Source organism: Delphinus delphis, chromosome 19 (assembly GCF_949987515.2).
Source record: "Delphinus delphis chromosome 19, mDelDel1.2, whole genome shotgun sequence".
Classification (NCBI taxonomy): Eukaryota; Metazoa; Chordata; class Mammalia; order Artiodactyla; family Delphinidae; genus Delphinus; species Delphinus delphis.
Window position 1 is genome coordinate 9816440 of NC_082701.1, and position 27871 is coordinate 9844310.

The window sequence follows — 27871 nt, forward strand, 5'->3', positions numbered from 1 at the left end:
AGGAGCAAAGCGCATGCCTAGTTGTCCAGGACTTTCCTCCCAGACTGGTCTGCAGCGTGCGGCTCACAACCCAGCAGGGCAGGGGCTGGCGGTGGGACCCCTCCCCTCCACGTGGAGCCTCTCCTAATGTTCCGTCCCAGTTCCTGCTCCTCCATCCGAGTCAACAGAGCTCTACGTGATTATCCTGGGGTCTGTGCACTGACTTTGGGGGCAGGGGTCCCCAAGGCAGCCGTCAGCATTGCCCATGGGTCCAGGGGGCGCTGGCTGCCCTCGTCCTCTCTTTGCAGTACTGGCCTCCAGCCCCAGGGCTTGGGGATAGTTCCATGTCTATGCCAAGGTGGGGAAACAACAGTGGAGGAGGCCAGCTACCTGCACTCACCCCTAATCCTGCCAGCAAACCCATTCTACAGATTAGAAGATGAAGGCACAGACAGTTCAAATAAAGCCCAGAACTAGGCAGTCCTGCACTCTGTCATGGGTGTTCCCAAAATACTCGGGCTCATTTCCTCCTTCTCTCCCTCCCAGCACCCTTGTCTAACTGATAAACTCCTAGACATCCTTCAATGCCCAGCTCCATTGGTAATTGAGACCAAGCCCTCTGTCCTGGTCCCCTAGGCAAAACTGATTATCCCCTCGTCTGTATTCGGTTACATATGTGCCACTGGGTCTGTGGGCCCCTGAAGGACAGGGCTGGGGTCCCGCTCACCTTTGTGCCACACCCCCCAACTCAGTGAGGCTGACCTGACCCTACAGGAAAGCTGACGAGCGCCAAGCCGGCAGGGCAGTGAGTTCCCGTACGTGACCCAGAGACCACGCGGGCCCTACCTGTACGGCGATCACAGACAAGACCTCCACGGAGATTCGATTGAACTCATCGAAGCAGCCCCAGGCTCCAGTCTGGGCCAGGCCCTTGTAGATATTGCCACAGGACTAGAAAGGGTGAGATGGGAGAAGCACGCGTGGAGAGCCCTGCCGGGAGCCCCTACCTGCCCCATCAGCCCCCTGGCCGAGGGTCAGGCTTGGGAACTTTGGGGCCCTCAGAAGGCTAGAGGCAGGACGTTCACTCCCTGGGAGGGATAATCCTGCCCGGGGCCGGGTGCCAGGAAGAGTCCAGACCCTCCCTGGCATGGGGGCTTTGCCCGGGCTCAGATTAGCGAGTTTGTGTAAAGTTCAGCCCTTGCATTTCCCGCTAGCACACAGGAGAGGGGGCTTCCCGCTAAGGTAGGGGGACGGACGGCAGGCCCCAGCTGGATAATCAGGATGGTTCTTCAACGTTTACATACAGGATTCCTTCTGGGAGGATCCAGCTTCAGAGTTCACTTTTCCAAAACCCAGAAGGCCGGCGCAGGCTGCGGCCTTGAGAGTCAGAAGGGGCAGCCGTCCCCACCCTCAGCCTCAAGATGGGGTCCCCTGGACTGTGGGGCTCCGATGGGGGTGGGGCAGGGAGGCCCCCTGCAGGCCCGAGCTCCTGATCTCAGTGTCCCCCCCGGCCCCCAGGGGCTGCTTTGACCTGACCTCCATGGTCACCCCTCTTCCGGGCCCTTTGAGAGCTGTGGCTGTCCTGCAAAGTCCCCAGTGGCCGCTGGGACCCAGCCCCTACCCTATACCCACCCCTCATGCTACCCTGCCCCCCAAGCTCTCAAAGGTGCTCACTCTGTCTGGTGCCCCCAGTTGCCGGGGACAAGCTTGGAATGTAGGTTGGGAGGGGTTACCTCCCCAGGGGAGGCAGGACTGGTTGTGCCCACCCTGAGAGCCTCTACCAGACACGCTGGTCATGCTGCAGAGGCCCAGCCTCCCAGGAGGGCCAAGGCCGCCAGTCGGGGCACCACTACTCAGCCTCTCTGTCTGGTGGACGCCGTCAGCAAGCTGGGGAGCTGGTGCCTCCTGCCTGGGTCCGGCCGGCAGTGTGCACACATCTAGAGCTCACTTGGGGCGTGGTGGCTGTGCCTTCTGAGGGAGGGGCCGTGGGTGGTCCTCCCTGGGGACTTCAGGCCCCCCTGGGCCTGGGATGCGTACCTTGTAGTCCATCTGCTCGGAGCAGTTGAAGACGTAGACCATGATGCCCAGGGCTCTGCCCAGGTCCTTGGTCGTCTCTGTCTTGCCAGTCCCGGCAGGGCCAGCGGGGGCTCCGCCCATGATCAGGTGGAGGGACTGGGTCAAGGTTATATAGCATCTGCAAAGGACCTCCGATCACCTCGCGGGCGGCAACCCCACAGCCGCCCACGTTCTTTCACTGTGGTTCAGTGACACCCCCCCCCCCAAGCCCCAAGGAGGCACCAAAGGGAGCCGGTGGGAAGCACTTGTGATGTCGCCAAAGAGCAGACACCGTCTTGCCGGGGCGGATGCCACATGGGGGCTGTGCCCACCAGGGCGTTAGAGGAGGCCACTGCCTAACGTCACAGTCACTGACGGTTCGCTCTGAGCAGCTGCTGGTCTGAGTGCTTTTTGCTGTTAAATGACTCGCTTGACCCTCAACGAGCTGCTGAGGATTTATAAAATAACGTCCCCACTTCGCAGGTCCTCAGAGAGGCTGAGGAACACCCTCAAGGCCATACAGCCAGGGTCGGAGGGAGGGAATAGGATCGTGGCCCCCGAGTCTGGGTGCCTGGCCGGTAGCAGGACTGAATCTGACCCAAACGCCCGGACCCGTCAGCCTCAGCAGGGCACGTTCGGGTCTGACAGCGCAAGGACTCACGGGGAAGGGCCCAGAGAACAGTGAGAGTCCCCCCGCTGCATTGCTCAGGGCCAGGCAGGAAGGCGGCTGGTGCGTCCTCACCTGTCGGTGAGCGGGGTGATGACCAGTCGTGGAGTGTTGCCCAGGTACTCGTACGAGTACTGGATCTGGGCGTCGCAGATGTTGGCAAAGCAGTGCTTCTTCTCCTCATCCCAGCGGTGCCGCAGCTGGGACTGCCAGGTGAAGGCCTGGGCGCTCTCCACCTGCAGGAGGGGCAGGCCAGTTTGCCTCCCGCTGGCCCCTGCCCCGGGGTCGGGGGGGGCTCCCTGGCCTCCGGCTCCTCCCACGGTGCCCACGTCAAGCCTAACTCCGTGCACCACTGAGTCTCGCCGAACCGTGGGCACCCCTGATCAGGCCGCTTGTCCAGTCGCTTACCAGGGCCGAGACAAGGGATGAAGGAGGTGGTAGCCACTGCCCGGAGTAGTGTCGCCCGCCTCCCTCAACCCAGGAGGAAGCAGCAATAACTGGGATGGGGGCGTGCACGGGAGTCCCAGGCACCAGCCCCCCGCGGGGTTCCCGGCCCTTCCCAGCGCCCGTGCCTTGGCGGTGATCATCTTGGCGACCACATCCCGGGCGTGGACGTCGATGGTACAGATGGTCATGATCTTCGTCCTGTCCCCGGCGTTGAGGTTTCCGATGAGCAGGGTGATGAGCGCGTTCAGCTGACTGATCTGCAGGAGCGAAGGCGCCTCGGCTGGGACACCCATCGCAGGGCGGACTCCGGGCTGGGGGGGGGGTCCCCCACGGTTGGGTAGGGAAGACCCCCATGCTCTTGTTCACAACAACGAGACACAGAAAGAAGCTCTCGCTATCCCCCAACTGGGGGTGGGGAACGCTGGGGAACAGGCCCCCCCGTGGAATATCAAGGAGCCACTAAAAATGGTGTAGAAGAAGATCGGATGCCGTGAAAGACGGCGGACGTTGCGTAAAACCAGGATTTTAAAGCTGTGTGGACAGTTTATATATTTTTGCCTAGGAATCGATTACATGCACACAAAAAGATTAGAATGTCAGATAAGAATTTGTTGACGGGGTTATATATGGGTGGTGGGGTTTTTATTTCAAAAATTATCTTTAGTTTCTAAATTTCTAACCAAGAATCTTTTAAAAAGTGAAATCAAAAGTGGCCCCCACTTGCCACAACTAGAGAAAGCCCTCGCACAGGAACGAAGACCCAACACAGCCAAAGATAAATAAATAAATATTTTTTTTAAGAAGAGAGAGCATTAAAGTCATGTACTTCTAAAGCGGTTGCTCTTGGGCAGAAGGATGTTGGGGGGGCGCCAGTACTTGGTTGCTTTGACCCACAGAAACGGCAGTGGCACAAGTGGGCACCTCAGAGCAAGACGCTTTGGATGGACAGGGGATGGGAGCACACACCTGCTTCTTGTTGTAATCTCTGATGGCGTTTTCGTAGCCCTCCTCCAGCCTGGCAAACGCCAGGCCCACCTCGGTTGTCCACCAGATCTGGGTGCACGCGAGCGCAATCTGAAAACAGAGCGGCCCCCGGCCCCCCGCCAACGTGAGCGTCGTTCTCAGCGTGACAGAAGAGTTCACATCAGTAAGGTGGCTGTTCTCCGCCCACTGTGGCTAACCCAGGACAGGGGAGCTCCGCCCACCCAGCCTCAGACCTGGGCAGGGTAGTCGAAGATCCACTGCTCCCTTGGCTTCTCCTCGTAAGTCACCACGGCTTCCGGGATCTCGTGGCGGAGCGTGGCGCACATCCTGTCCAACACCCGGTTCAGCCAGACCTCCACCTGGGGACGGAGCCACAGGGACCGGAGAGGGGTGAGCACAGCTCATTGCGATGGCTTGCTTTGTCATTTACAAATTAAATGACCATTTGTCATCCTCCTCCTTATCATCCCAGGGGTAGAAATACCCAGGTTTTCAGAGCAGTAAGAATGACCAGCTTGAAAAATGTGGTCAGCAAGCCCAGCTGTACCCGCACAACTAGCTGCATTGGGCATTCGTGTGCCTTAACTGTTTCTACGCAGAGAAGGGAGGGGAAACCAGAGAAAAATCAAGAGGAGAAGATAGTCTATGTCTGACCCTATGAAGTGGTGCTGATGTGCAGAGACGCGGGGCCTGTCCCCCCAGCCCCGCTGCCCCGTGTCCCTTACTAGTGGAGCCCCCACTAGCTCTCCAGGTGCATCATCTCAGGGTCTTAGACTGTCACGTGGACAAACTTGCTGACGAGCCTTGTGTGTATCTTAAAATACAAAACTTCAACTGACTGCAACTGGGGGGAACATACCGAAATGAGATAATTGGGTTGGTTTTTCTTTTAAACTACAATGACAGTGCAGGCAGAGCTCACTGTAGTTCGTGGTCATGTCTGTAAGCAGTTACGTGTGGGAAGCATCTGAACGAACTGAGGACTGGATCCTGCCACCGGCCTGCCAACCCCATCTGGCCAGGTTCTCCGAATTCAAGTTGTGGGAGCTTGAGTTTTCTTGTGTGAGATTTTTACCCCCCACGCTGACTTACCTCTGAATTACATTTCGCTTAGGCTAATGTCAAGATCGATTCGAAGGCTTGATCAATACTTGGGCAAAGAGATTGGGGGAGGGGGGGCGTGGAGGGCAGCCGGGAAGCTTGCTGTCAGCAGAAGGGAGCAGCCTCCTGGGGTGGGGGGAAGCTGGAAAGGGGGCCGGGCTGCCCAAGGTAAAGGGACCCCCCTGCTAAATCAAAGCAGTAAAGCCCCTTACGCTGGGCAGGAATGAGAACTGGCTGCTTCAGGTGTGTGTGGCCCCCTTCAAAGAGGGGGGCGGGTGCCGCTAACACTAACCCCTTGGCATTAATAATAATAAAGCCTCAATGGCATTAATAAACCTTTTCTCCCCCTCCGTCCCCTCCTTTCTCTTCTTTTTTTTTCCCACAATGCACCTCATACTGTGTAGGTAAGGCTGTGCTGGAAATTCTACAGAGAAGCCCCTTAAGCATTTGTTCTGAGAGGCAGAGGGAAGGAGAGAGGGGTGGTCCCAGGCTGGGGGTGACAGCCTGTCTGAGGCCGTGTGGCCCTGTACACGCTGCACTGTCGTCCCGGGTTGGGGCGGGGGCGTCCCTCCGCACACGCACGCACCTGCCCCGAGAGGTCACATTCCCGGTCAAAGTCCACGTACTCGTCCTCCTTGCTGTACATGCCCAGGCCACACTTGAGCGGCTTCCCGTCGGCGTCGAGGCGGAACTTCAGTTTACACAGGCTGTCGAAGAGCTTGGACAGGTGGCGGCTCACCTGGATTGGGCGGGGGGATCACTGGATTTTGCAGCCAAGGGGTTCAAAGGCAGGAGACACGCAGCCTGGGTCTTCCTCGGGAGGTTTTAAGCATCTTTTTTTTTTTGGCTTATACCCACGCCCCCCCCCCCCCGCCTCTGGGATGTTGACTGAACGCACTTAGCCAACAAATGGCAAAAACTGCTCTCAGGTGGAACCTTCCGAATGTCTGTTCCTGAAGATTTCTTTTCCTTGAGAAGGTTCTGTCCCCGGCATGGGACCCGCGTCCCTAGGTCAGACGCTCAGAACCTAAATTGTGGGCCACCCTGTGGCTGCCTTCTTGTGCGTCTGGAACTTCATGATTAAAATAAGACAGTCGCTTCCCTTCGCCGGGGTAGCTAACCCTCCTCTCTTTTAGAAGAGGAACCTCAAGGGACCTTTTCTTCCTGGCGCCTGGGATTTATTAGGAGGAGCAGGCGTGTCTCTCAGAAACGGGCATCTCACCCATTTTCCAGAGGACGCGGATGAGGCTTGGGGAGGGAAGGGCAGGGTCTGAGACCAGTCCCAGGTCTTTCTGTCATGGCCCAGCCCCTGGGTGGTTTCAGGTGTGGATGACCTCGTGGAGATGCCACAGGGACACCTGTGGACACTCCTCCAACATCCCAGGGCCACCTGGACATGGAGCCAAGCCGGGACCCGCCTGGAGCCTGGAGGCCGCACCTGAGGTCGGCCTCTCTTCACAATGCCAGGGGCCCACCTACCTCCACGGGGTCGTTTCCGTTGGAGAGAATGTCCAGGAGGTCGGCTGAGGAGACGAAGTAGAACCTTGGGAAAGCAAGTCTTTTTGTCTCTAAATATTCGGCCAGGGCCTTTTCACACATGGCCAACCTTGGGGGAGGAAACAAGGCTGCTGAGTCCTGCTCGACAGAGGGTCTTTTCCAGCCCATCCTTCCACGTGCTAGACGGACAGCCCCGGAGACGCCCAGGCTGTTCACAGCCCCAGTTTGATTCAAATCTTCCACACTTGTTCTCTGCCAGCCCCTGACCCGGTGGGTGTCCCCAGGTATGATAGGGTATAGTTTAATCTCTGCAGTCAGTGCTTCTTCTGAGGCTGAAGGCCTGCTCTGTGGCCGGCGTGGCAGGATGTGGCCCGAGAGCTCGCACTCGGAGGAAGGGGATGTGTTAACCCACAACCTGGGGCTTTCCCCATCCTGGCCAGCAAGGGGCGCATGACTCGGGTTTCTGCCACAGCGAAGCCCCTCCCCTGGACAGTGTGGGACCCACCTCTTCTTCAGGTTCTCAAGTTTGTTATAGAGACCAGGTTTGTTGGTGGCTTCGACCACGTTGGGTGTTTTCACCGCCTCCTCCATCAAGGCCTGGGAAGAGAAAGGGGCCGCCACGGCATCAGGAGCCCTGTTTTCTCCAACGGAGCCATTTCCGAAAGTGCCCAGGCAGGGGCGAGAGAGCTGTGCTCACCTTGAACTCCTGGTCGATGTCATCAAAGCGTTGGGAGTCCTCCGGCAGCTGGGCGCGGATGTCTTTGGAACCAATGAAGATGCTCTCCAGGTGGCTCCAGGTTCTCTGGACCTCGAACCAGATGGAGATGACCGAGTCCGCGGCGGACAGTTTCTGCTGCCAGCTCGTCACCTCCTTCAGGAAGTGGGACAGGTACTTGGACATCATCAGGTTCTGCAGCTGCACCTGGCTGTCCTCCAGCGTCTCCACCAGCACCTCATCCGTCTTGAGCAACATGGTGCCTGTCCGCGGGTGCCGCCTGTGCTCAAACTCCATGGTAGACCAGGTACTATCCAGGGTTTTCAGCACCTTTTGGGGGAACAGAAATCGGCTCAGCAAGTGTCTGGCATGAGGGGCTGAAAAGGACCCAGAGTTTCCTAGAACACGGAAGGAACCCCTTCAGAAAGGAGGCGCTTTTCAGAAAGCCAAAATGTTCATGCCAATGTTATTTACAATGGCCAACAGATGGAAACAACCCAGATGTCCCTCAGTGGATGAACAGATCAACAAAATGTGGTGTATTCATATAATGAAACATTATTTGGCCATAAGAAAGAACGAAGCCCAGGCACATGCTACAACGTGAAGGAAACCTGAAAACATGCTCAGTGACAGGAGCCAGACACTGAAGCCCACATATTATTTGTTTCCCTTTATACGAAATGTCCAGAAAAGGCAAACCTGTAGAAACAGAAAGTGGGTTCATGGTTGCTTAGAGCTGGGGTGGGGGGTATGAGAAGATGGGGGGTCACAGCTAAAGCGTCTGGGTTTCATTGCTTTTTGAGGAGATGAAAATGTTCTAAAATTGACTAATTCTAATATGTGATGGTTGCACGTATCTGTAAATATGCTAAAAGCCATTGAATTGTACACTTTAAATGGGTGAATGGTATGGTATGTGATTTAGAGCTCAATAAGTTTGTTAAAAAAAAGAAAGACAAAATGTGACAATTCAAACTCAAAAAACAGGTGAGGAGAGAGGTTTGGATTGCAAAGGAGTCAGCCAGACTTTCCGTGTGTCCTGGAACTGCCCCGGGTACTGGCTGATGGCCGGCCCTCCTGCCCCCGCCCCCCCTTCAGCTTCTCAGAAGGCCGAGGCAGGATGGACCGCAAGTGAGGGTGCTTCGTAGGGGAGGAGAGTTCAGTAGGGTTAGGCAGGTGGGTCGGGTTCAGCATCACCCCCTACAAAACGCACTTTGCTGTCAACAAAGGCTACCTTTTCCATGCCAGACTCTTTCACAGCCTTGTCTACGATGTTCTGGACCTCGTCTTCGTATTTATGTAGGTTCAGCTGGAGTAAGTCCGCCAGGGTGGTCTCATCTGACATTTCAAACTTCACCTACGGGAAAAAAAAGAGGCACATTCCACGTAAGGTCACATGTTCTCCCGTTGAGGGACAGCTTTGTCCTTCGTGGAGAGGCAGGCGAGGGAGGAACCCAGGCCATGGCGGGGGCAGTTGGAAGCTCCGTGACTTGGGCAGTCACTTCTCCAGGCCTCGCCTCTCCTCCCTGTCAAACTGGTAACAGCAGAGTCCACTGATAGGGGATTGAATAGTGTCCCCCCCAGATTCATGTCCACCTGGACCTCAGAATGTGACCTTATTTGGAAATAGAGTCTTTGCAGCTGTTAAGGATCTTGAGATGAAATCGTCCTGGATCAACTGCACGGAACCTAAATCCGATGACAGGTGTTGTCAACAGAGAAAGGGGAGGGAGATTTGAAATGCAGAAGAGCCCACGTGACCACTGAGGCAGGGATTGGAGGGATGCGGCCACAAGCCAAGGATCGCCTGGGGCCACCGGAAGCTGGAAGAGGCAGGGAAGGGCCCTCGCCTAGACTGCCAGAGGGATCACGGTCCTGCCGACACCTTGATTTCAGGTTTTTGGCCTCCAGAGCCAGGGAAGACTACACGTCTGTGGTTTTAAGCCCCCCATGGTGTGGGGCTCTGTTACAGCAGTCGCAGGACCTGATCCACCACCTCAGGGAGCTGCCATGTTAGTAACAGTAGTGGCCAAGTCACAGGTACTATTACTCCCGTAACAATACCAGGTGTTTTCATGGTGTCACCCAGTCCTCAAATCCTTCTCGCTGTCACATAGACAGACGTTTCCAGGCCCCGATTCCAAGCCTGCCATGGAAACTGGCTTAACCAAGTGATGGAATCGAGTGTCTCTCAATCATGGCTGGAAAAATACCTGCCCGGGTCTCAACAGTCCTCGGTGATGCCCAGTTCCTGGGACGTTTTAGTTGCTTGTTGATCACCGCCCGGGGGTCTCTCCCAGGCCCTGGATGGGGTACACGAGCCTGCTGGCCAGTGGTCTCAGCACTCAGGATAACCCTTCTGCTCGTCTGTTTCTCCCCGCCAGGGCCCAGGCCACATCCCGTGTGCTCCTGAAGCCGTTCCTGCCCTTTCCTCGCCATGGAGGTGACTGCCTACTCTATGCTCCTAGAACCACCCCTGAGCATCCCATTCGGCGTCCCAAACACCGTGACCCACGCTGTTCTTTCTTCCTTTGCTTCCCTGAGAGCAGGGCCCGTGTTCTGTCTCTGCATCCTTGGCACCTATGCGGGGCCTCTGCAGAGCAGCCATTCCACAGAGTTTTGTTCAATGTTTGCTGACGGTGGGGATGTTCCTATTTGCCTTCTGTGAGTGTCAAGGCCAGTGACCCCCCACTGGGGGATACCCCTGGGAAAATTTGGGTGCTAGGACTCTGTGTTCCGGTGGCACGTGGGGGACCCGGGGAGCTATTCCTCCGCCCCAAACGTCCTGAGCCCCGGGGACATTCACCTTTCAACCAGAACTGGCTGCATAATTTGAGGAGCCTGGTGCAAATCAAAATGATGGGGTCCCTTGTTAAAAAAATCATTAAGGACTTCAACATGGTGACAGCAGAGCATCCAACCCAGAGCGGGGCCCCTCTGACCACAGAGCCCAAGCACCTCAAAGCCGGCTTTATCAGCGCCAGCCCCGCCCATCCTGTAGCGAGTCCCCAAGGAGCAGCGCCCTCCTCCCCCGAGGCGCGGTACCTGGGTGGCCTGCATGAGCTGCTGCCAGTGGCGGTTCCGGATGGCGGGGTTCTGCAGCTCACTCACGGCGCGCAGGGACGCGATCGTGTTCTTCACGGTGTTGTCCAGCCCCACGAAGGCATCCCAGCCCTTCACCTCCTTGTCCAGGGACCTCACAGCCTTGGCGAACTTCTGGCAGTCTATGTCCATCTGCTCGACGTTGATGTGCTTCCACTTGGTGGTCTTCCAGTCACCGATGCTGGTGTTGACCTGAGATGGAAACTCTCACTGTCTCCTCTACTGGGGACACTTCAGGAAGGCACCTGTGCCACCTTCCTGCCATTGCTCTCAGGAAGCAAAATCCAATGAGTCTTGAGAACTAATGACAGAGCTTGGTAAAGTGGGTGGATACAAGGGGGGAAGAAAACCAACAACCCAGTTCTATCATGAAAGATTCAACTTAAAAGTCAGCAGTTAAGAGGTATTTTGGCAAAACGTGGGCCCCGTCACTGCTCACCAGGATCTATTCTGTCCCACTTCCTGGTGCAGCCACGTCAGTTGCCTCGACCAATGGAATGTGGGTGATGCCCGACACCTGGGGGCAGAAGCACTGGATTGCCAACGCCTGGCCCCCAGTTCCCTCCGTCTGCCTTGGCAATGGTGGGTGCGTGCACTGAGCTGCCCAAGGGTTGCTTGGAACTGGAGTGTGGACTTTGCGTGAATGAGAAATACACGTCTGTGGTTAACTACACACAGTTTTTTTTTGTTTTGTTTTAGGGCTGTCTGTCACTGCAGAGTAACCTAGCTTATACTGACTGATTAAAAACACCAGAAGATATTTCACTCACGAAAGGATGAAACAAGACACAGGCACTACTGGGAGACAACGCTACCAAGAGTGGAGACAGAACCCTGTGAGGCCACAGTCTTTAATTCAGGGTAGGCTGAGAACAGCCGTGAAGCTGGACGGGCCGGTCCTGGAGCGGGTCAGAGGTTGCTGAGACAGGCTTGGGGTGGAAAGACACGGTCTTGACAGACATCCGTGTCAGATAAAGATAAACAATTGGGGTGTTTACAAGAGATTTACCTTGCAGATCCCAAGACTCGAAACCTTAATCCCCACAGGAATTGATGGCCCTTTCTGGTGCGTTTAAGCTGCTCTGTATCCGTGATCATAAAATTGTCCTGGCTAGTTTGTTTTGGAGAATTTTTCTTGCAACACCCTGACCAGAAACGCTTATCGTCATCTCCTGGGAAAAGTAACCGTATTCTTGGGTCTGCGCTAAGGGTTGTTTATTGAGGGAAAGTGCAGCATCCTCATCTGACTTCACCGACTGTTCAGTAATGTCGTTCATGCACAAGAGACTTGAATTCAGTGAACTGCGAAGACAACAAAGCATCGAGAGGCATCGATGGGTTCGCTCTCTTTGGGGGTGGTCGTGAGGTAGCCTGGGGCTCCAGAGATGTTTCTCCCCCTCTCTGTGAGGAATAGGTAGATTCAGCATGGTCAAGATGAAGACGTTGAGAGCATTTCACTATGATGTAATTAAAAAAAAAATAAGATAACTGACAAGACAGAGCCTGCTCCTGGGTGGGGACAGTGAATACGGCTGTCAAGAGGGGAATGCTCCCCAGATTTGCTCATGGAGTAGACTTAACTCTAGCTACAGTCGTAAGAGTTTTCTTTTGGAGGGAGGAGGATTTTTCAGAGACTCTGAAGTTCGTTCAAGAGCACAAGAGAGAAGAGCTAACACAGGCTTAGAGAACGAACTCGTGGTCACCAGGGGGAAAGAGCGGGGAGGGATAGATTGGGAGTTTGGGATTGACAGGTACACACTGCTGTATTTAAAATGGATACGTGTAGGGACTTCCCTGGTGGTGCAGTGGTTAAGAATCTGCCTGCCAATGCAGGGAACATGGGTTTCAGCCCTGGTCGGAGAAGATCCCAAATGCTGCGGAGCAACTAAGCCCGTGAGCCACAACTACTGAACCTGCGTTCTAGAGCCCGAGAGGCACAACTACTGAGCCCAAGTGCCGCGAATACTGAAGCCTGCGCACCTAGAGCCCGTGCTCCGCAACAAGAGAAGCCACCGCAATGAGAAGCCCGCGCACCGTAACGAAGAGGAGCCCCCGCTCGCCGCACAGCACAGCACAGCAACGAAGATCCAACGCAGCCAAAAATAAATATATTAACAAAACAAATAAAATGGATACTTGTATATGTATGGCTGAGTCGCTTTGCTGTGTATCTGAAACTATCACAACATTGTTAATCGGCTATACTCCAATATAAAATAAAAAGTTTAAAAAAACCCTAAATTGTATATGGAATAAATACTTTAATTTCTCTAAAAAAAGAAGATAACCAGGGACTTCCCTAGCGGTCCAGTGGTTGGGACTCTGTGCTTCCACTACAGGGGGCACGGGTTCGATCCCTGGTTGGGGAACTAAGATCCTGCATGCCTCGCGGCATGGCCAAAAAAAAATTTTTTTAATAAAATTAAGCCATTATCTATTAAAAAAAAAAAGATAACCAACAAGGAGCTACTGTCTAGCACAGGGAACTCCTCTCCATACTCTGTGATAAATGGGAAAAGAATATGAAAAAGAATAGATACATGGTCCTACTGCCTCTGCACCTTTGTAAAAGAATGTCACCTATAGCTTGAAATATTCCCGGGCTTGACCTTTAAAGGTATAACACTTTTCCATTCATATAGAGATTAAAAAGTTGCAGAACAGAAAATAACACTTGTCTTGTTGAAGGTCAACATTGTGACCAGAACTATGTGGACAGCTGCAAGAACAAAGGATTCAGCACCAAGAAGTTTGCAACAACCAGCCACACTCCCTCCCCTTTTAGTATACAAGAAGCCTGAATTCTACTCAGGTAAGAAGGTTCTTTGGGACACTAGTGGGCCATCTTCTCGGTCTGCTGGCTTTCCAAATAAAGTCGCTATTCCTTGCCCCCCCCCCCAAAAAAAGAATAGGTACATGTATGTGTATAACTGAACCACTTTGCTGTACACCTGAAACTAACACAACACTTGATTGACTATACTCCAACATAAAATAAAATGAAATAAAAAAATAAAAAGAGAGAAGAGCTAAAATATCTCTGGAAATACAGGAGCCAAGAGGTGAGACTGGGGAGCGAACACGCGCACATCCGCTGTGGACACACAGCCTTGATACCAGGAGCAGTGAGGCTTCCTACTCGTCTTTTTGCCTCCATCAACCATCAGAGGCGGCTGTTACGGAAGGATAACGGGAGCGCCCCCTCTTGGTGCTGGGATGCTGCCCGTGGAGCCCCCCCAATCCCGCCCCCTGAGGCTTGGCGCCCCCCTCACCATGATGATCATGTCCCAGAGCTCCTTCAGCTGGCGGACCTCTTTGTGACAAGCCTTGAGCTGCTTGTAGTCCGGCACTGTGACCTCGAACAGGCTCCCGGATTTGCACAGAGCCTCCATGACGCCCTCCATGGACGCGATGCTCTTTTGTTTCTGGGGGCGTGCAGAAGCCGGTGAACAGGGTGCCGGCACTCGGCGGAGCCTTCCCCGTCTCCCCCGCCACATACCCCCCCCTCCGTGAAGCCCAGAGCCAACACCACGCACACAGGGTGGCGGCAAACTTTCCAGCTGGGAGGGCAGCGGCCCCCCCGCCCGCCCCCAGCTTCTCCTCTGATGGGAGGGTGGGTCATCGGCGAGCTCAGGTGTGAGGACTGACTCGTAATGGACGTTGCCCGAACGTCAGACTTCCTCCTAACATTTTCTGACTTCCCAGAACCTCCCCCATTCTCTCACTGTATATATTTGTATTGTATTAAAATGTATATAAGTAATGCTTGATTGCTTTGAAAACTAGAAAAATCTAGATAAGCAGTGAGGAGGAAAAAAAGATTCGTCCTGAGCCACACGACTAAGTGCGGGCAGCTGCGAAAGCTTTGGTGTGGAGTGTGTACCACTCTCGACTGGGTACACAGGGGGTCCCGAGTGTTTGCACCCTGCCTTGCGGGCCTCTCTCACCATGGACATGGTTCCTAAACAGACTTGACAGGGGAGTTCTTCAAAGAGCCTAGCCTGCGTCCACGGCTAAGTGCTCGGGGGGCTCGAAGGAGGGAATGGTGGCATCTATGCTGTGGGCTGGGGGCGTGACTGAGAAAATGCCCATGGAGAGAAGGCAGGATCTTGGCCTCTGGGAAGGGTGGGCTTCGAGGCTGAGCAGGGGAAAGAGCAGAGGCTCGGGGGAGGGAAACTGTGGGGTGGCCCTAAAGGACATCTTGGGGTGCCCTTGCGCTCACTCACGCCTGTGGTACTGCAGAGTGTGGTCGAGGTGTGGGCTGGGGCCCGGGCACAGTGGGGGCTGAGCACTGTGCCGGGAGCATTGCGGTGCCCCCCTGTGCTCCTGGGGGCCCCTCAGGCCCCATGTACCCCAAACGTCCCTGCCAGGTGGAAGTCCATGGGGCCTGAGCCTGAATGGGCTGCCCGGTCTGGGGCCATGGAGCTGGCACGTTGGACACTGACCATGAACTTGGGCAGTGGGAACCAGGGGACACAGGTGAGGCTTGGCCACCAGCTGCACGTGGCGAGTCAGGGAGAAGAAGGCGCCAGGGAGCAGGGTGAGTGCAAAGCCCGAGGGGACAGCAAACTGCTGAACGTGGGGACCTAGGAGAGGGAGGGGCTGAGCCGCAGGGTGGGTTTGTGAGGCTCGTAGGATATTCAGATGTGCACACACACGCACACACACGTGCACGGCCCTGAGCCCAGTCCCATCAAGGCCACGTTTCTGGGCTCATGAGAATGACAGCTTGAGGAAGGATGAGAAAGCATCAGGGTCCCCAGAGTTACCACCCCATCTCCTCCTTGAGCAGATGTACCTTACTGAGGGACTTGTAGGGGTTGGGGTCGCTGAAGCTGAACGGGGCTTCTTGCCTGAACTTCTCTCTGAACTCGTGCTGCTTGAGCTGCAGGAGGACCACGTGGAAGCCATCAGGCTCCCGCCCCAGGGCCCAGCTGCGGTGCACGCTGCACCCCGCCCCGCCCCCTGAGGCCGTGGTACCTCGAACTGCTGGCATTTCCGTCGCAGGATGCTGACCTCGTTGGCCTGCAAGGGTGCCACGTTCTGCTTCACCTGGATGGCCAGCTTCTTGGTGTTGGTCCACTGCTCCGGCAGTTCCTACACAGGCAAAGGCCAAGGACCACTCCTTTTCCTGCTCTTTTTAAAATTTTCTACTGTGAAATAATTACAGACTCGGGGGGAGTTGCAAAAATAGCACAGAGAGTCCTGTGTGCCCGCCCCCAGCCTCCCCTGGTGGTGGCATCTCGCAAAGCAGAGGCTCGACACCCAAACCGGCCTCCGACACTGGGGCGTTTCTGTTAGCGGGGGATGGAACTTGGCGGTTTTCACCCTGTGTTTTAAGCTGAATCCATGTGTGCGTGTGTCATGTGCATGCATGCACGTGTGTGTGTGTGTGAGTGCATGCGTCGTGGGCGTGTGCAGTCCTAGGCAATTCTACCTCATGTATAGATTCCCATAACCCCCGCCGTGATCCACATACCTTGCTGTCCATCACGGTGAGGGAACTGTCTTGTGTTACCTCCTTGTACCTGCACCCAGCACCGCCCCCCGCCCCAACCGGGGCAGCCACTAACCTGTCCTCCGTTTCTACGATTTTGTCATGGCAAGAATGGCTTTAGCAATCAGACGAATTTTTGTATTTTCCAAGTTCTCCACACTTGGGCAAATATTGTACTTATTATAAAATATTTTAAAGAAAAAAATCCCAGCCCCCAAATTCTTTACCCACAAATAGACATTGTTTCACATTCTTCTACGATTAACTAACAGTCTGTTGGCAGCGACACACCTCAAATGTTTGTCAGAATTTTTATCTCACCGCTCGCCCTGTTCATAGCCCTGGAGCCCCTGGGGCCCGGCCACAAACGGTTCGAATCCTGGTCCTTAGCTGAGCCCCGGGGGGGGCAGCTGGGGCAAAACACAACGTGCTCTAAAGCAGGGCCTGGGCAGCATGAGATCACCGCGGAGATCACGGCGGCCACCGACCCACAATCGACACACAATCCTGTCACCCCTGTGCTGTGGGGTCTCGGGCACTGGCTGGAGTTAGTGCCTCCCGGCAGGGGGAGTCACACCTGTTTGACCAGTCCCAGAGCCAGGGCAGAGAAGTGGGGGGCAGGCAGCCAGGTCTGGGAGGAGACAAACTCCAGGGGGGTGGCTGGGCTGTGGCTTCAGCACCCAGCTTCTGCACTACCACCGCCCCAGCCGAGGTGCACATGCAGCTGCTCTGACGCCGACAGCTGGCGCTCTGCGAATTAGCTGTAAAGCACTGGGCTTTTGGAAGTCCCCTTCAGCCTCCCCGCTGTGGCCCACCTGTCCCACGCGGGGCCGGGGCCGGCTGCGGGCCTTCTGGGCGCCCTCACCCAATCAGGTCTCTGCTGACCCCATTCTTGGTCCCCCAGCCCTCGTGCCCAGGCTCCTGCTGCGCTCAGGAGCAGGTGTGGGACTTGAAGGGACTTTTTATCCACTGCAACGCCAATCAAATGGAAGAGCTACTGCCGCCCCCTTCTGGAGGCCGCCTCACTGTCCCCTTGTCTCCAGAGAGCCCTGTCCTCCCACCCTGCCATTCCACGGGGACCCCATGTCTAGGAGAGGAGGTCTAGCCTGCAGGCTCCGGCACAAGAGCCCGCCCTCCTCTGGCTCTGGCTCTGGCCCTGCCCGCAGCTCCAGCTCCCCCAGCGGGGGCCCCCCAGGCCTGTTTACCTGAAGCTTCACGTGCGTCTCCTCGGGCATCTCCTCCCCATAGGACTTGAGCAGCTCGATGGTCTGCTTCAGGGGCTCAAACATGTTGTCGGTGGCCGTCTGCCTCTCCTTGACCTTCATCAGATGCCCCATCACCTCCACGAGGCCGTCATAATCCCCCTCCTTGAGAGGCTTCATCAAGCCCGCCCTGGAGACTTTCATGAAGGCTTCTAGGTCTGCGAGGCTGGTGGGCGAGAGGCCGCCTGTGATGGGTGCCTGCCCAGCACCCCTGTGCCTCACCGGCTCGCCTGGTCGGCGAGTCCCGCATGGAGCCACGTCTCAGGGCAGCCTTTGCTGGGCCTCCCGGACAGAGGAGCTGGATTACACGCTCTCCTGGCTCCACGCCCCTCCCGGCCCCGACCCCACCTGTAACTGCACGGGTACCACCGGCACGTTTCACGCCAGGCTTCCCTGCCCGACTCAGGGCTCCTGAACGGTTCCTTGGCATCTGTAGCCCAGACACGCTAAGTGCTCAGTAAAGAAGCAATGACCGAGGGACCAGGGCCTCCACGCCCTGCCCGGTGACACCTTCCTGCTGGGACCCACCCTCCGTGGGGCTGCCGGCCTCTGAGCCTGACCTTCACCCCAACAGCCACCCGGTTTGGGGGAGGAGGTGTCCAACCGACACTTCATGGAAGGCTGCCTGCAGGTGCCCCTCGCACATGGCCCTCTGGGGCATGATCAATGGCAGGCCAGTGGCCCTGGGGCCCACCTGCTGACCACGTTGTTGCTCAGGTGCCGCTTGAACATGAGGCTCCAGCGCTTGATGGTGTTGAGGAGGGCCTGCTTGAAGGGCCGGCAGTCACACTGCAGCCAGCCGTTGAACACCTTGGTGTTCTCGCACTTGGACACCTCCTCATACAGCTTCTCATAGGAGTCGATCTGGAAGACACAACCCCGTCCACCTGTCGGGCTGCCGGGGCCAGGGGTTGGGGCCAGCACAGCACGTGTGTGTGGGGGAGGCCCTTACGAGGCACTAGTTTCCTTCTCCCAGCACCCCCGGGGTGCCCTGAGGCCCAGCAGTCTATCCCTGACACGGGACAGCCTGTCAAAAAGGGATGTCATCAAGCAAGGCCAGCAGGGGCCAAAAGTTTCAAGGGGTGAATGGGGTCCCGGGCACCCATGGGGCATCCCTTAACTCTATGCTGCTGCACGTCCTTGGGCTCTCAAGCTCCACCAGCCAGCTGTCCCCCCACCCCATGTGCATCTCCCTGTGGCTGGGTCACCCTCACTGAGCTTCAGGAAAAGAGGTGAAGTTTTGTAAGTTCATTATGTTTTCTCATGTCCTATATCCTGGTTTTTTTGCCGCACTGCACGTCTTGCGGGATTGTAGTTCCCTGACCAGAGATCGAACCCAGGCTATGGCAGTGAAAGCTCTGAGTCCTAACCACCAGACTGCCAGGGAATTCCCATCATGCTCTATATTACTGACGCTCTGGTACTGGGGGCCTCGCTGACCCTGGAGGGACTGCCCCTGCCCCCTGGCTGGCCAAGTCCTAGAGACGGCAGACAACCCCCCAGGACCACACCTTTCACATGCAAACAACCAACCAGAGCTCACAACCCAACCGCCGCCTCTATGGGGCTCTCACACTCCAGGCCACTGTCCCCCTGCCCTAATCACCCCGGGGCCAGGCCCCTGACAACCCGGGACAGCCAGTGCACCCCTGAATCACTGATCCAAACTAGCCCATCCTAAGCCTGCTCGCCCCGCCTTGCCCATTCTTCCCCATGAAGACCACAGTTCAGGCTCTCAGCCACGCTTTCCCCTCATTCCCTCGGCCTCCTGCCCGACGCCGGTGCCCCCCCGCGTGGCCCTACGTGGCCCTGCATGGCATGGAGTGCCCCCCTCCTCTTGGGAGCCGTGAGTCGCAACCTCTCTTTTCACAGCAGGCGTCTGCTGATCTGTTGGTCTCTCCATACTTGAATTATAATAAAACTTACATTGAAAAAATGTTCACCCTGGACTTCCGTGGTGGCGCAGTGGTTAAGAATCCGCGTGCCAATTCAGAGGACATAGGTTCGATCTCTGGTCCGGGAAGATCCCACATGCCGCGGAGCAACTAAGCCCGTGCGCCACAGCTACTGAGCCTGCGCTCTAGAGCCCACGAGCCACAACTACTGAGCCTGTGTGCTGCAACTACTGAAGCCCACGAGCCTAGAGCCCGTGCTCCACAACAAAGAGAAGCCACGCAATAAGCCCACACACCACAACGAAGAGCAGCCCCCGCTCGCCGCAATCAGAGAAAGCCCGCGTGCAGCAACGAAGACCCAACGCAGCCAAAAATCAATCAATCAATAAATAAAAATGTAAAAACAATGTTCACCCAAGTTTTAAATCAAGTCCAGTGCCCCTCCACGGCAGGGATTTTGGAGTTGAGGAAGCCGGTGGGTGAGGTTCACACACACCTGCTGCTGGAACTGGGCGAGGGTAGGCGGCATCTTGGGGAGGGTCTCCTCGGCCTGGGGGTCCCAGTCCTCCGGGCTGATCGCGTGCCCATAGATGAGGAAGCTCTTCATGACCTCCTGGGGGTCGTCCATCCACAGGTAGGCGTAGCGCTCGAAGGAGTCCTGGTACTCCTCAGCCTCCTTTATGGCGCTGATGACCAGGTTGGACAGCTCCTCCCCCATCTCTATGAGGTCGGTCATGTCTTCCAGGTCGGTCTGCGAGGGGCAGGAGGGGCGCAGATGGGTGAGCGCTTCGCCCGTGGTCTCCCCACCCTGGAGAGTGGCTCCCTGTTGGTGCAAGTTGGCTAACCTCTCTAGATGGGACGCAGGGACATCTGCAAACAATGTTTGCAATGTTCTCCCGTGAGAAGATACACTGGACGTGACTTTTGCCAGGCAAACCCCAGGATGACTCACGTGGCTTCATTCATTAAGTAGTTACTCAGAATCTGCTGTGTGCACGCAGGGGGAGGGGGCCCTAGGGGTGTCGACAGGGCTCATGTGATGTGGACAGCCCAGGAGTGGGGTCAGATTTTCATCAAAAAAATCACAGAAACGAGACATCGTGACTCTGACCCTTGCATTCAGGTGTAACAGGGAGGAGGTTGGGGAACGCTCCCTGGGGAAGTGACCATTGGTCTGAGAGCTGATGGACTGTAGGTAAAGAGCAAGAGTAGCAACACAGCACGTGCAAAGGCCCTGTGCTGGGAGGGAAGCAGATGTGTGAGGACCTGCGTGGAGACCACATGATGGCTGGAGTAGGAGCACAGGAGGCCCGGGCTGGACAGGATGCTCTGAGTTTCAAGTGACAGAAAACCCAGCCCAAATTGGTGTTAGCGAAAAGGCAGTGATTGCCTTATGTAACTGGAGAATCTCAAGGCGGAGGGTGTGTATTAACCATGTTTTTAAAATTTCCTGTATCTTAAGAAGCTTTGGCATCTTAAAAAATCTTGCTGGCTGGGGAGAGACTGCCCCTCGCAGGGCCAGCCAATTCTAAGAGAGCAAAGGGCTGGGGTGGGAGCACACCCTTCACGTGAAAACCAGCCAATCCCCCAACCGCCTACTTTATCTAACTAACCCTCACACTCCAAGCCCATGTTCCCCCGGCCCCATCACCCAGGGCCAGGTACCAGATAACTGGAGACGACCCCCATAGCCCTGAGCCGCCGATGTGCAGACTGGCTGGCCCCGAGTGTTTTCCCTGGTCCTGTCTCACCTTCCCGCAGAAACCCCAGCAAAGCCTCTGGCCTGGGCTCCGCCCTCCGTCCTGCTTCTGCTTTCTGACCAACCTGCTGCCTCCCCCGAGACCCTGAGTAGCCAGCCGTGCTTCTCCTTTCCAGGGGAACTGTGAGTGACATTAACGTTTTCTGTCAATGGCACTGACCTCTCCATGTAGTCACTCGGTCACTTCTGTGAATTAAAATCTCATGGATACAAATGAGACCAGAGCGGGGCGTGCACAGCCTGGGGTACGGCCTGATCACCGGGACCCTTATTCTGCTTTGTTCTGTCCTGTTCATCATGCCAAGCCCCTCGGGACCCCGGGGTGGGTGCAGGAGCCCCGGATGCGCATCCTGTCAGATTCTGGAGCACACGTGGGAGTCCAGCTCTGTGTTGGGTGTATTCTTGAGGTGACCACTGGTGGCATAGTTCACTTTATTCTGAGCTGTGCAACAGCCTGCTGTGTGCACTTGGGCCAGAAATACCACCTTTTTGCGGCTCAGGAATCCTCAAGCCATTCTCTCTGCCTGGAAATCCCCTTCCACCCTTCAAGACTCAGAACGCGCGTCAGCTCCTCTGGGAAGCTGTCCTTGACCTTGCCAGGTATTTCCTCATGTCCTCACATCACTACATTCACTCACACATGCACACGTATGCACACATACCTCTGTCCCTAATAGCACAGAGCATCTCGCTGTAAATATTTATTACAAATAATACGCGCCCACTATCAAAAAGTTCAAACGAGGCAGAAGCACATAAAATAAAAAGCTCCCTTGGCATCCCCTGTCCTCCTACCATCCTCGCCCCGATCCTGTTTCCCAGAAGCAAGCACTCTTAACAGTTTGGAGTGTATCCATAGGAGGGCAGGCTTTTGTTTTGTTTAAATGAATGAAATCACATTCTAAACATTGTTCCACAACTTAAACACTTAATAACAAACGTGTCGCGAGCAGCTTTCCATCCCGGGCTCCCTTTTGGGATTCATCCGGATGCCTTTGTCTGGATGGGCCGGAATCTACTGAAGGACACCTGTGTTTGATGGTCATTTAGGTCTTTTCCGATTTTTGTTTAACTGCCCCACAAACCATGCTCCGACAAACACACCTTCTCAGACCTCCCTTTGGCGGGGGGTGGGGCTGAATTTCCCACACCTTTGCATCCCCGGGATCTGATCTGACTGCATTTTACGTGTCAGATGCACATCAGGTGTTTAATGCATTCAGAGCAAATGGGTGCGGGAGCCCATGCAAGGCGCATCTGTCAAAGAGCCTGCATGCTCAGAGGATCACGGGGTTTAAATTACAGGAGGGAGTGAAGTACCGGTGAGGGTGGAGATGCACACTTGGCCTCTTATTGGGGGTGGGGAGCCGTCAGGGGAATGAAAACCAGGTTGACCGAGGAGAAGCCGCTCTGGGGAGAAAGATGGGATCTCAGGAGTGGAGAGAGAAATCTGGGCCACCGTCCTGGGGAACCCGATGGAATGGAAGCCTCTGGGCTCCTCTTCACCTTCAGGACCCATTAGGGGTAGCAGTTGGTGGCAGGGAAAGGGGTGGGGCCATACCAAGCCCAGACTGACCTTGTAGTTCATCCTGCCCTTGGCCAGCCTGGGGATGAGCTTGGCTGCATTGTAGATGTCAGTGACCAGGCTCCCGATCAGCGCCAGGAAGCCCTGCTCCCCGCCCACCGCCAGGGACGGATTGAAGACCAGCCCATCCTCGTCCAGCTCCATGCGGACCTCAAACAGCGGTGCGATGCTCTCCTGAAACAGGCCGTCATGGGGTCAAAGACTTGCCCTGGGCTGAACCATTTTCAGTGCCCGGATGTTCACCCCAGCCCCAGACAAGGTATACGGCTGACTCCTGCTGGCTGGGGCCGCTGCAGAGAACACACTTCCTGAGGGCCCTTGAGCGAGAGCTACACAACCAAATGCAACGCCATCGGGCCAAATGCAGGCTGGGTGTCCAGGGCGGGATACAGCAGTGATCGTGAGTGCCGAGGAGACCCGTTACCTCCGTTCAAAGCCCATATCTGCTACTGTCTAGCTGCGTGGCCTTGGGCGATACCTCGGCTTCCCAGTTTCCCCAAATACACAAAATGAGTACAGCTGCTCTATAGAACAGAGGCAATCACTGTCCCCGTCTCTTTGGGTTACCGTGAGGACTAGAGGGACGACTAACACATAGAGCGCGTGGGTGGTGGCTGTCTCAGGTGTGTCAGCAGCTGTGGCCACAGTGCTCAGTGGGGCAGGGGCAGGGAGTGTCACAGACAGGCAGGATGGTCTCCGCTGAGCTCCAGAAAGGACAAGCCCTCACGTCCCTTGGAGGTTCTGTTTCTAAAGCACACACGCCATAACCCTGTCTATTCCCTCTTGGGAGGGTCCCTCTTGGGAGGCTGCGAGGCTGAGTTGCAGCCTCATGTGTAAGGGGACAGGGTAGAGGCTCGCCCAACGTACCGGCGAGCCTCAAAGTGCGGGCCAAAGCCCATGGGTGGCCTCGGGACCTGCTCTGTGGCCACTGATCTTCCTCCAAACGTAGTCCCATGCTGGCCCTGTGGGTGGCTGGCTTGAGAGAGCCCCGTTCTATGACTGAGTAGGGCGGGGTCTGCACCCGTGCCTGAGTGAGCTGCTAAGTGGGAGAGGTCTGTTGTCACAAACTAAGGGGACCAGACTTTCCTAAAGCCTCTGGCTCAGGGGTCCGCTCCCGCTGCTTGGCCACTCACAAATACGGGGGCTCCCTGGGATTTTCTGAGGATGCTTTTTTATCAGGGTCTCATCATGCTTTTGATCGTGACTCTCCTCTCTTTGTAGTGATAATTTAGTTTGTAAGTTTACTATAAATTAGCTACCTTCATTGCTGATACCGTGTCACTGTGCCTTGCTTGGTGAGACTTAACAGTTGGTAATGCCGGCTACTTTCATCAACAGAATCTGGGGTCTGTGATTTTCTGGGGACAAGCGCCCTCTGCAGCTTGTGTAAGGGCATCTCACTGCAGTGCTCACCATCCTTTCCTGCGGGTAGGCTTTGGGGGGGAGAGTGTCTCTCATCTTGCCCTCCTGGCAGTATTCAAAATCACTTGGGAACCACTGTAGTGAAAAGGACATGGGCAGGGAATAGCTCTTGGAGAACAGGCTGGGATGCAATTAACCAGCAAAGCCACAGTGCTGACCTGGTTTAAGCTTCTACTCAATTCAGCAGAGGGTTGAGCGGGCTGGGGGCTGATGTTGCCGATAGGAGGGCACCTCCCACCCCCAATCAGCATAAGGAGGGGGCAGTGGTACCCGCTTTTCCTCACCTGGCAGCAGCATAGGACAACTCAGATCCCTGTAGGTGTTCTATAGCCCACTTACGCTGCAGCATATTTAAGGACCAGATGTCCTGAGCACCTGGGACTGAGCAGGGTCCCGGGACGCAGGACTTTCAGGTTTAAAATCGGGACGAATTGGTCACCCTGGGAAGACTTTAATAAGTCTGTTCATTTGTAACATGACAGTCTGTTCTTTCATCAGGAAACCACAGATTATAGATTCCAGCGTCAACCTTTCTCATATTTATAATATCATAATACACATATATGTATCTCACATTTGTAACTTACATCTACAACCATGTTGTCCATTAGGTGATTTAGAGACTTGCGAATGAAATGCTCAAATTCATCCAAGACCATGCTGTCAACGTAGTTGACATAATCCTTCCAGGGCTGGCTCGTCGTATTCGCTCTGAAGAGTTCCGCATTTTCCTGCAAACAGAACCACGTGGCTGGCTGTCGTCTCACTGGTCCACCTGTTCCCTCTTTAGGCAATTTATTCAACAATTCCCTGGGCTACCCTCATCCTCGTTCACACCCTCCACACACAGTGGTCTGCTTTCGGCTTCTTGAACCCTCCAGGCTCTTCCTGCAGGCTGCTCCCTCCCATTCATGCCAGGTGTGGCTTCTTCTCATCTTTTAGGTTTCAGGTCAAATGTCAGCTCCTCACAAAGGCCCTTCTTGACCACCCCCCATTCATCTCAGGTTTGGTTCCTGTCCCTGCCCGCCGACCTGTGTTCCCTCTAGCAATTTGTTATTTGTGCCTGTGATGGCACAGATGACAATTCTGAATTATTTTGTCTTTGGTCTGTACCTCCCCTTGATGCCAGGCATCACGAGGACAGGGATTGACTGTCTTTTCCACCATTATACCTCCAGCACTAAGTAGTATGCCTGGAACAGAGCAGGAGCTGGTGGGTGGATGGATGGATGGATGGATGGATGGATGGATGGATGGGTGGATGGGTGGATGGGTGGATGGGTGGATGGGTGGATGGGTGGATGGGTGGATGGATGGATGGATGGATGGATGGATGGGTGGATGGGTGGATGGGTGGGTGGATGGGTGGGTGGATGGGTGGATGGGTGGGTGGATGGGTGGGTGGGTGGGTGGGTCGGTGGAGGGATGGATGGGTGGATGGGTGGATGGATGGATGGATGGATGGATGGATGGATGGGTGGGTGGATGGGTGGGTGGATGGGTGGATGGGTGGGTGGATGGGTGGGTGGATGGGTGGGTGGATGGGTGGGTGGGTGGATGGGTGGATGGATGGATGGATGGATGGATGGATGGATGGGTGGATGGGTGGGTGGATGGATGGATGGATGGATGGATGGATGGATGGATGGATGGGTGGGTGGATGGGTGGATGGGTGGGTGGATGGGTGGATGGGTGGGTGGGTGGATGGATGGATGGATGGGTGGGTGGGTGGGTGGATGGATGGATGGATGGATGGGTGGATGGATGGATGGATGGATGGATGGATGGATGGGTGGGTGGATGGGTGGGTGGATGGGTGGATGGGTGGGTGGATGGGTGGATGGGTGGGTGGGTGGATGGATGGATGGGTGGATGGGTGGATGGGTGGATGGGTGGGTGGGTGGGTGGATGGATGGGTGGGTGGGTGGATGGATGGATGGGTGGGTGGGTGGATGGGTGGATGGATGGATGGATGTTTGGGTGGGTGGGTGGATGGGTGGGTGGGTGGGTGGGTGGATGGGTGGGTGGGTGGGTGGGTGGATGGGTGGGTGGGTAGATGGATGGGTGGGTGGGTGGATGGATGGATGGGTGGGTGGATGGATGGATGGATGGGTGGGTGGGTGGATGGATGGGTGGGTGGGTGGATGGATGGATGGGTGGGTGGGTGGGTGGGTGGATGGATGGGTGGATGGGTGGGTGGATAGATGAAACTGTAAGACACTGAGTGCTACAGGAAAACACAAAGATGAATGTGACCCAGTCTGTACCCTCAGGCAGTTATATTCTAATAGGGGAGAGAAGACACAGGCTTAAATAACTTCAGTGTAACAATGGTTCAAATGACCATTATGGGAGTAGAGGACTCTGACAAATGCTGTGATAACAAAGCCTTGTCAATTGCTCGCTGGCCTCTGCCTCACTGGGGTTCCTGTTCCCTCCTGGCTCCCCCTCCAGCTGGGCTAGTGTGCTGTGAACCTCTTCCCAATGCTAAGCTAGATTTATCTCTCCCATGTTGTTTCCAACACATCTGGTAATGTTAATAGGTTAATCGGTTAACTCTTCCAAATAACCTTTTTGCAGTCTAACATGTTAATTTCGTTGGCCCTTCTGGCACCAGGGCAAAGGGGAAAGGAAGAGGATCTGGAAACAAGACAAAATATTTCTTGGTCCAGTCAAGTCACTCCACAGGGGCAATGACCTTCCAATCAATGACTTGACCATGAGAACAGCCCAGCACAGACCCTCCTCCTGGGGGGCCTGCTGGTCTGTCTGGATGTGGCGACCCATCATTTAAGGCCCTAGCAATGATTTGCGCCATGCACTGGGAAACCCCGAAAAACTGTCCTGAAAATATCTTGAGCTCGGTGGGGTGGGGGGGCGGGCAGTTTTCTCCTTTCCAGGCCAACGCAGAGCTGCACCTTTCACATTTGCCTCAGAAATAGGCGAAAATGCAAGCTGGCTAAAGTGGCCACGGACGGAGGAAGACAGAGGAAGGCGTGAGAACCCCATGCTGCCGGGAATCAGGCAGAGCTACCAGGGGCATGAGGCTCCCATTCTGCATCCCCCTCCGACCGTGCCCGTGCCTGTGGGGCCCCGGGCCCAAGGACCCTTGAGACGGCTGGCAGAAAGGAATAACCCTCAGGCCGGGCAGCCCAGCAAGCACGTGCCCGCACATTATCCCAGTTTCAACGTGTTGGCACCCAAACACCACAGGGCACCCACATCCTGTGCTCCTCTCTCTTTCCGTGCTGCTGGGCCTTCCTCACACTCAGGGGTGGGAAGCCGTGATACAGCTTCTCCCAGGGACTTGGTACGAAGGTGTCACTTGTCCACACCGATTCATGTGGGGTGGGGGGAGGGGGCTCTGACACCCTTAGGGGAGGAGGGCAGACACGTGACAAGAGGAATCAGACTTCCGGGGGAGCAGTTAGCGGGGTCTGCTACTGTAAGATCGGACTCCTGGATTAAAGGTCTTAGACGCCTGACGTTTTCTGAAGCCTCGAGCTCTCCCTCCTCCCTCGCCGGCTGCGGAGAGCCCATGGCCTCTCCAAGGCCCTCCCGGGCAGCTCCTTACCATGACCATGGACTGGATCTTCAGGCCGGCGTCCTTGACCGCGGTGTAGCGCTTGTTGAGGTTGGCCACCCTCCCGTCCAAGTCTAACAGGGCCTCTTTCTTGTTGTCCTTCCTTTCAAACATTGGGTTGGCCGACCAGTCCTGGAAGGAAAAGGTGAGCGGGAGAGAAGTGTCTGAAGAAAAAGCTTCTGGCCCTACTCCCTCCTACACAGCCTTTAGAGTGAGTGTCCCCATCCTAGGCTGGCCTCGCAGAGGCCAAGGGGCCGCTGAGGACTGTTGGCCAGAGAGCCTCCAATGATGTGACTCAAAACCAACCAGGGCCTTGG

The 27871-nt window shown here is 55.7% G+C and overlaps 1 protein-coding gene across 1 annotated transcript in view; it reads right to left on the reverse strand.

The window, feature by feature from the left end:
- DNAH17 (dynein axonemal heavy chain 17) overlaps positions 1-27871 on the reverse strand; it is a 140706-nt gene that overhangs the window by 58265 nt on the left and 54570 nt on the right. Inside the window, exons 17-37 of the mRNA XM_059997538.1 lie at positions 27546-27686; positions 24558-24701; positions 22540-22722; positions 19701-19955; positions 18004-18173; positions 17253-17475; positions 15531-15647; positions 15349-15435; positions 13823-13975; positions 10494-10742; positions 8683-8805; positions 7428-7775; positions 7236-7327; positions 6713-6839; positions 5820-5972; positions 4366-4491; positions 4115-4222; positions 3274-3405; positions 2777-2937; positions 2017-2173; positions 826-930 (exon numbers count right to left, since the gene is read on the reverse strand). Coding sequence (XP_059853521.1) covers positions 826-930; positions 2017-2173; positions 2777-2937; positions 3274-3405; positions 4115-4222; positions 4366-4491; positions 5820-5972; positions 6713-6839; positions 7236-7327; positions 7428-7775; positions 8683-8805; positions 10494-10742; positions 13823-13975; positions 15349-15435; positions 15531-15647; positions 17253-17475; positions 18004-18173; positions 19701-19955; positions 22540-22722; positions 24558-24701; positions 27546-27686 — 3354 coding nt within the window. The remainder of the gene's footprint in view (positions 1-825; positions 931-2016; positions 2174-2776; positions 2938-3273; positions 3406-4114; positions 4223-4365; positions 4492-5819; positions 5973-6712; positions 6840-7235; positions 7328-7427; positions 7776-8682; positions 8806-10493; positions 10743-13822; positions 13976-15348; positions 15436-15530; positions 15648-17252; positions 17476-18003; positions 18174-19700; positions 19956-22539; positions 22723-24557; positions 24702-27545; positions 27687-27871) is intronic.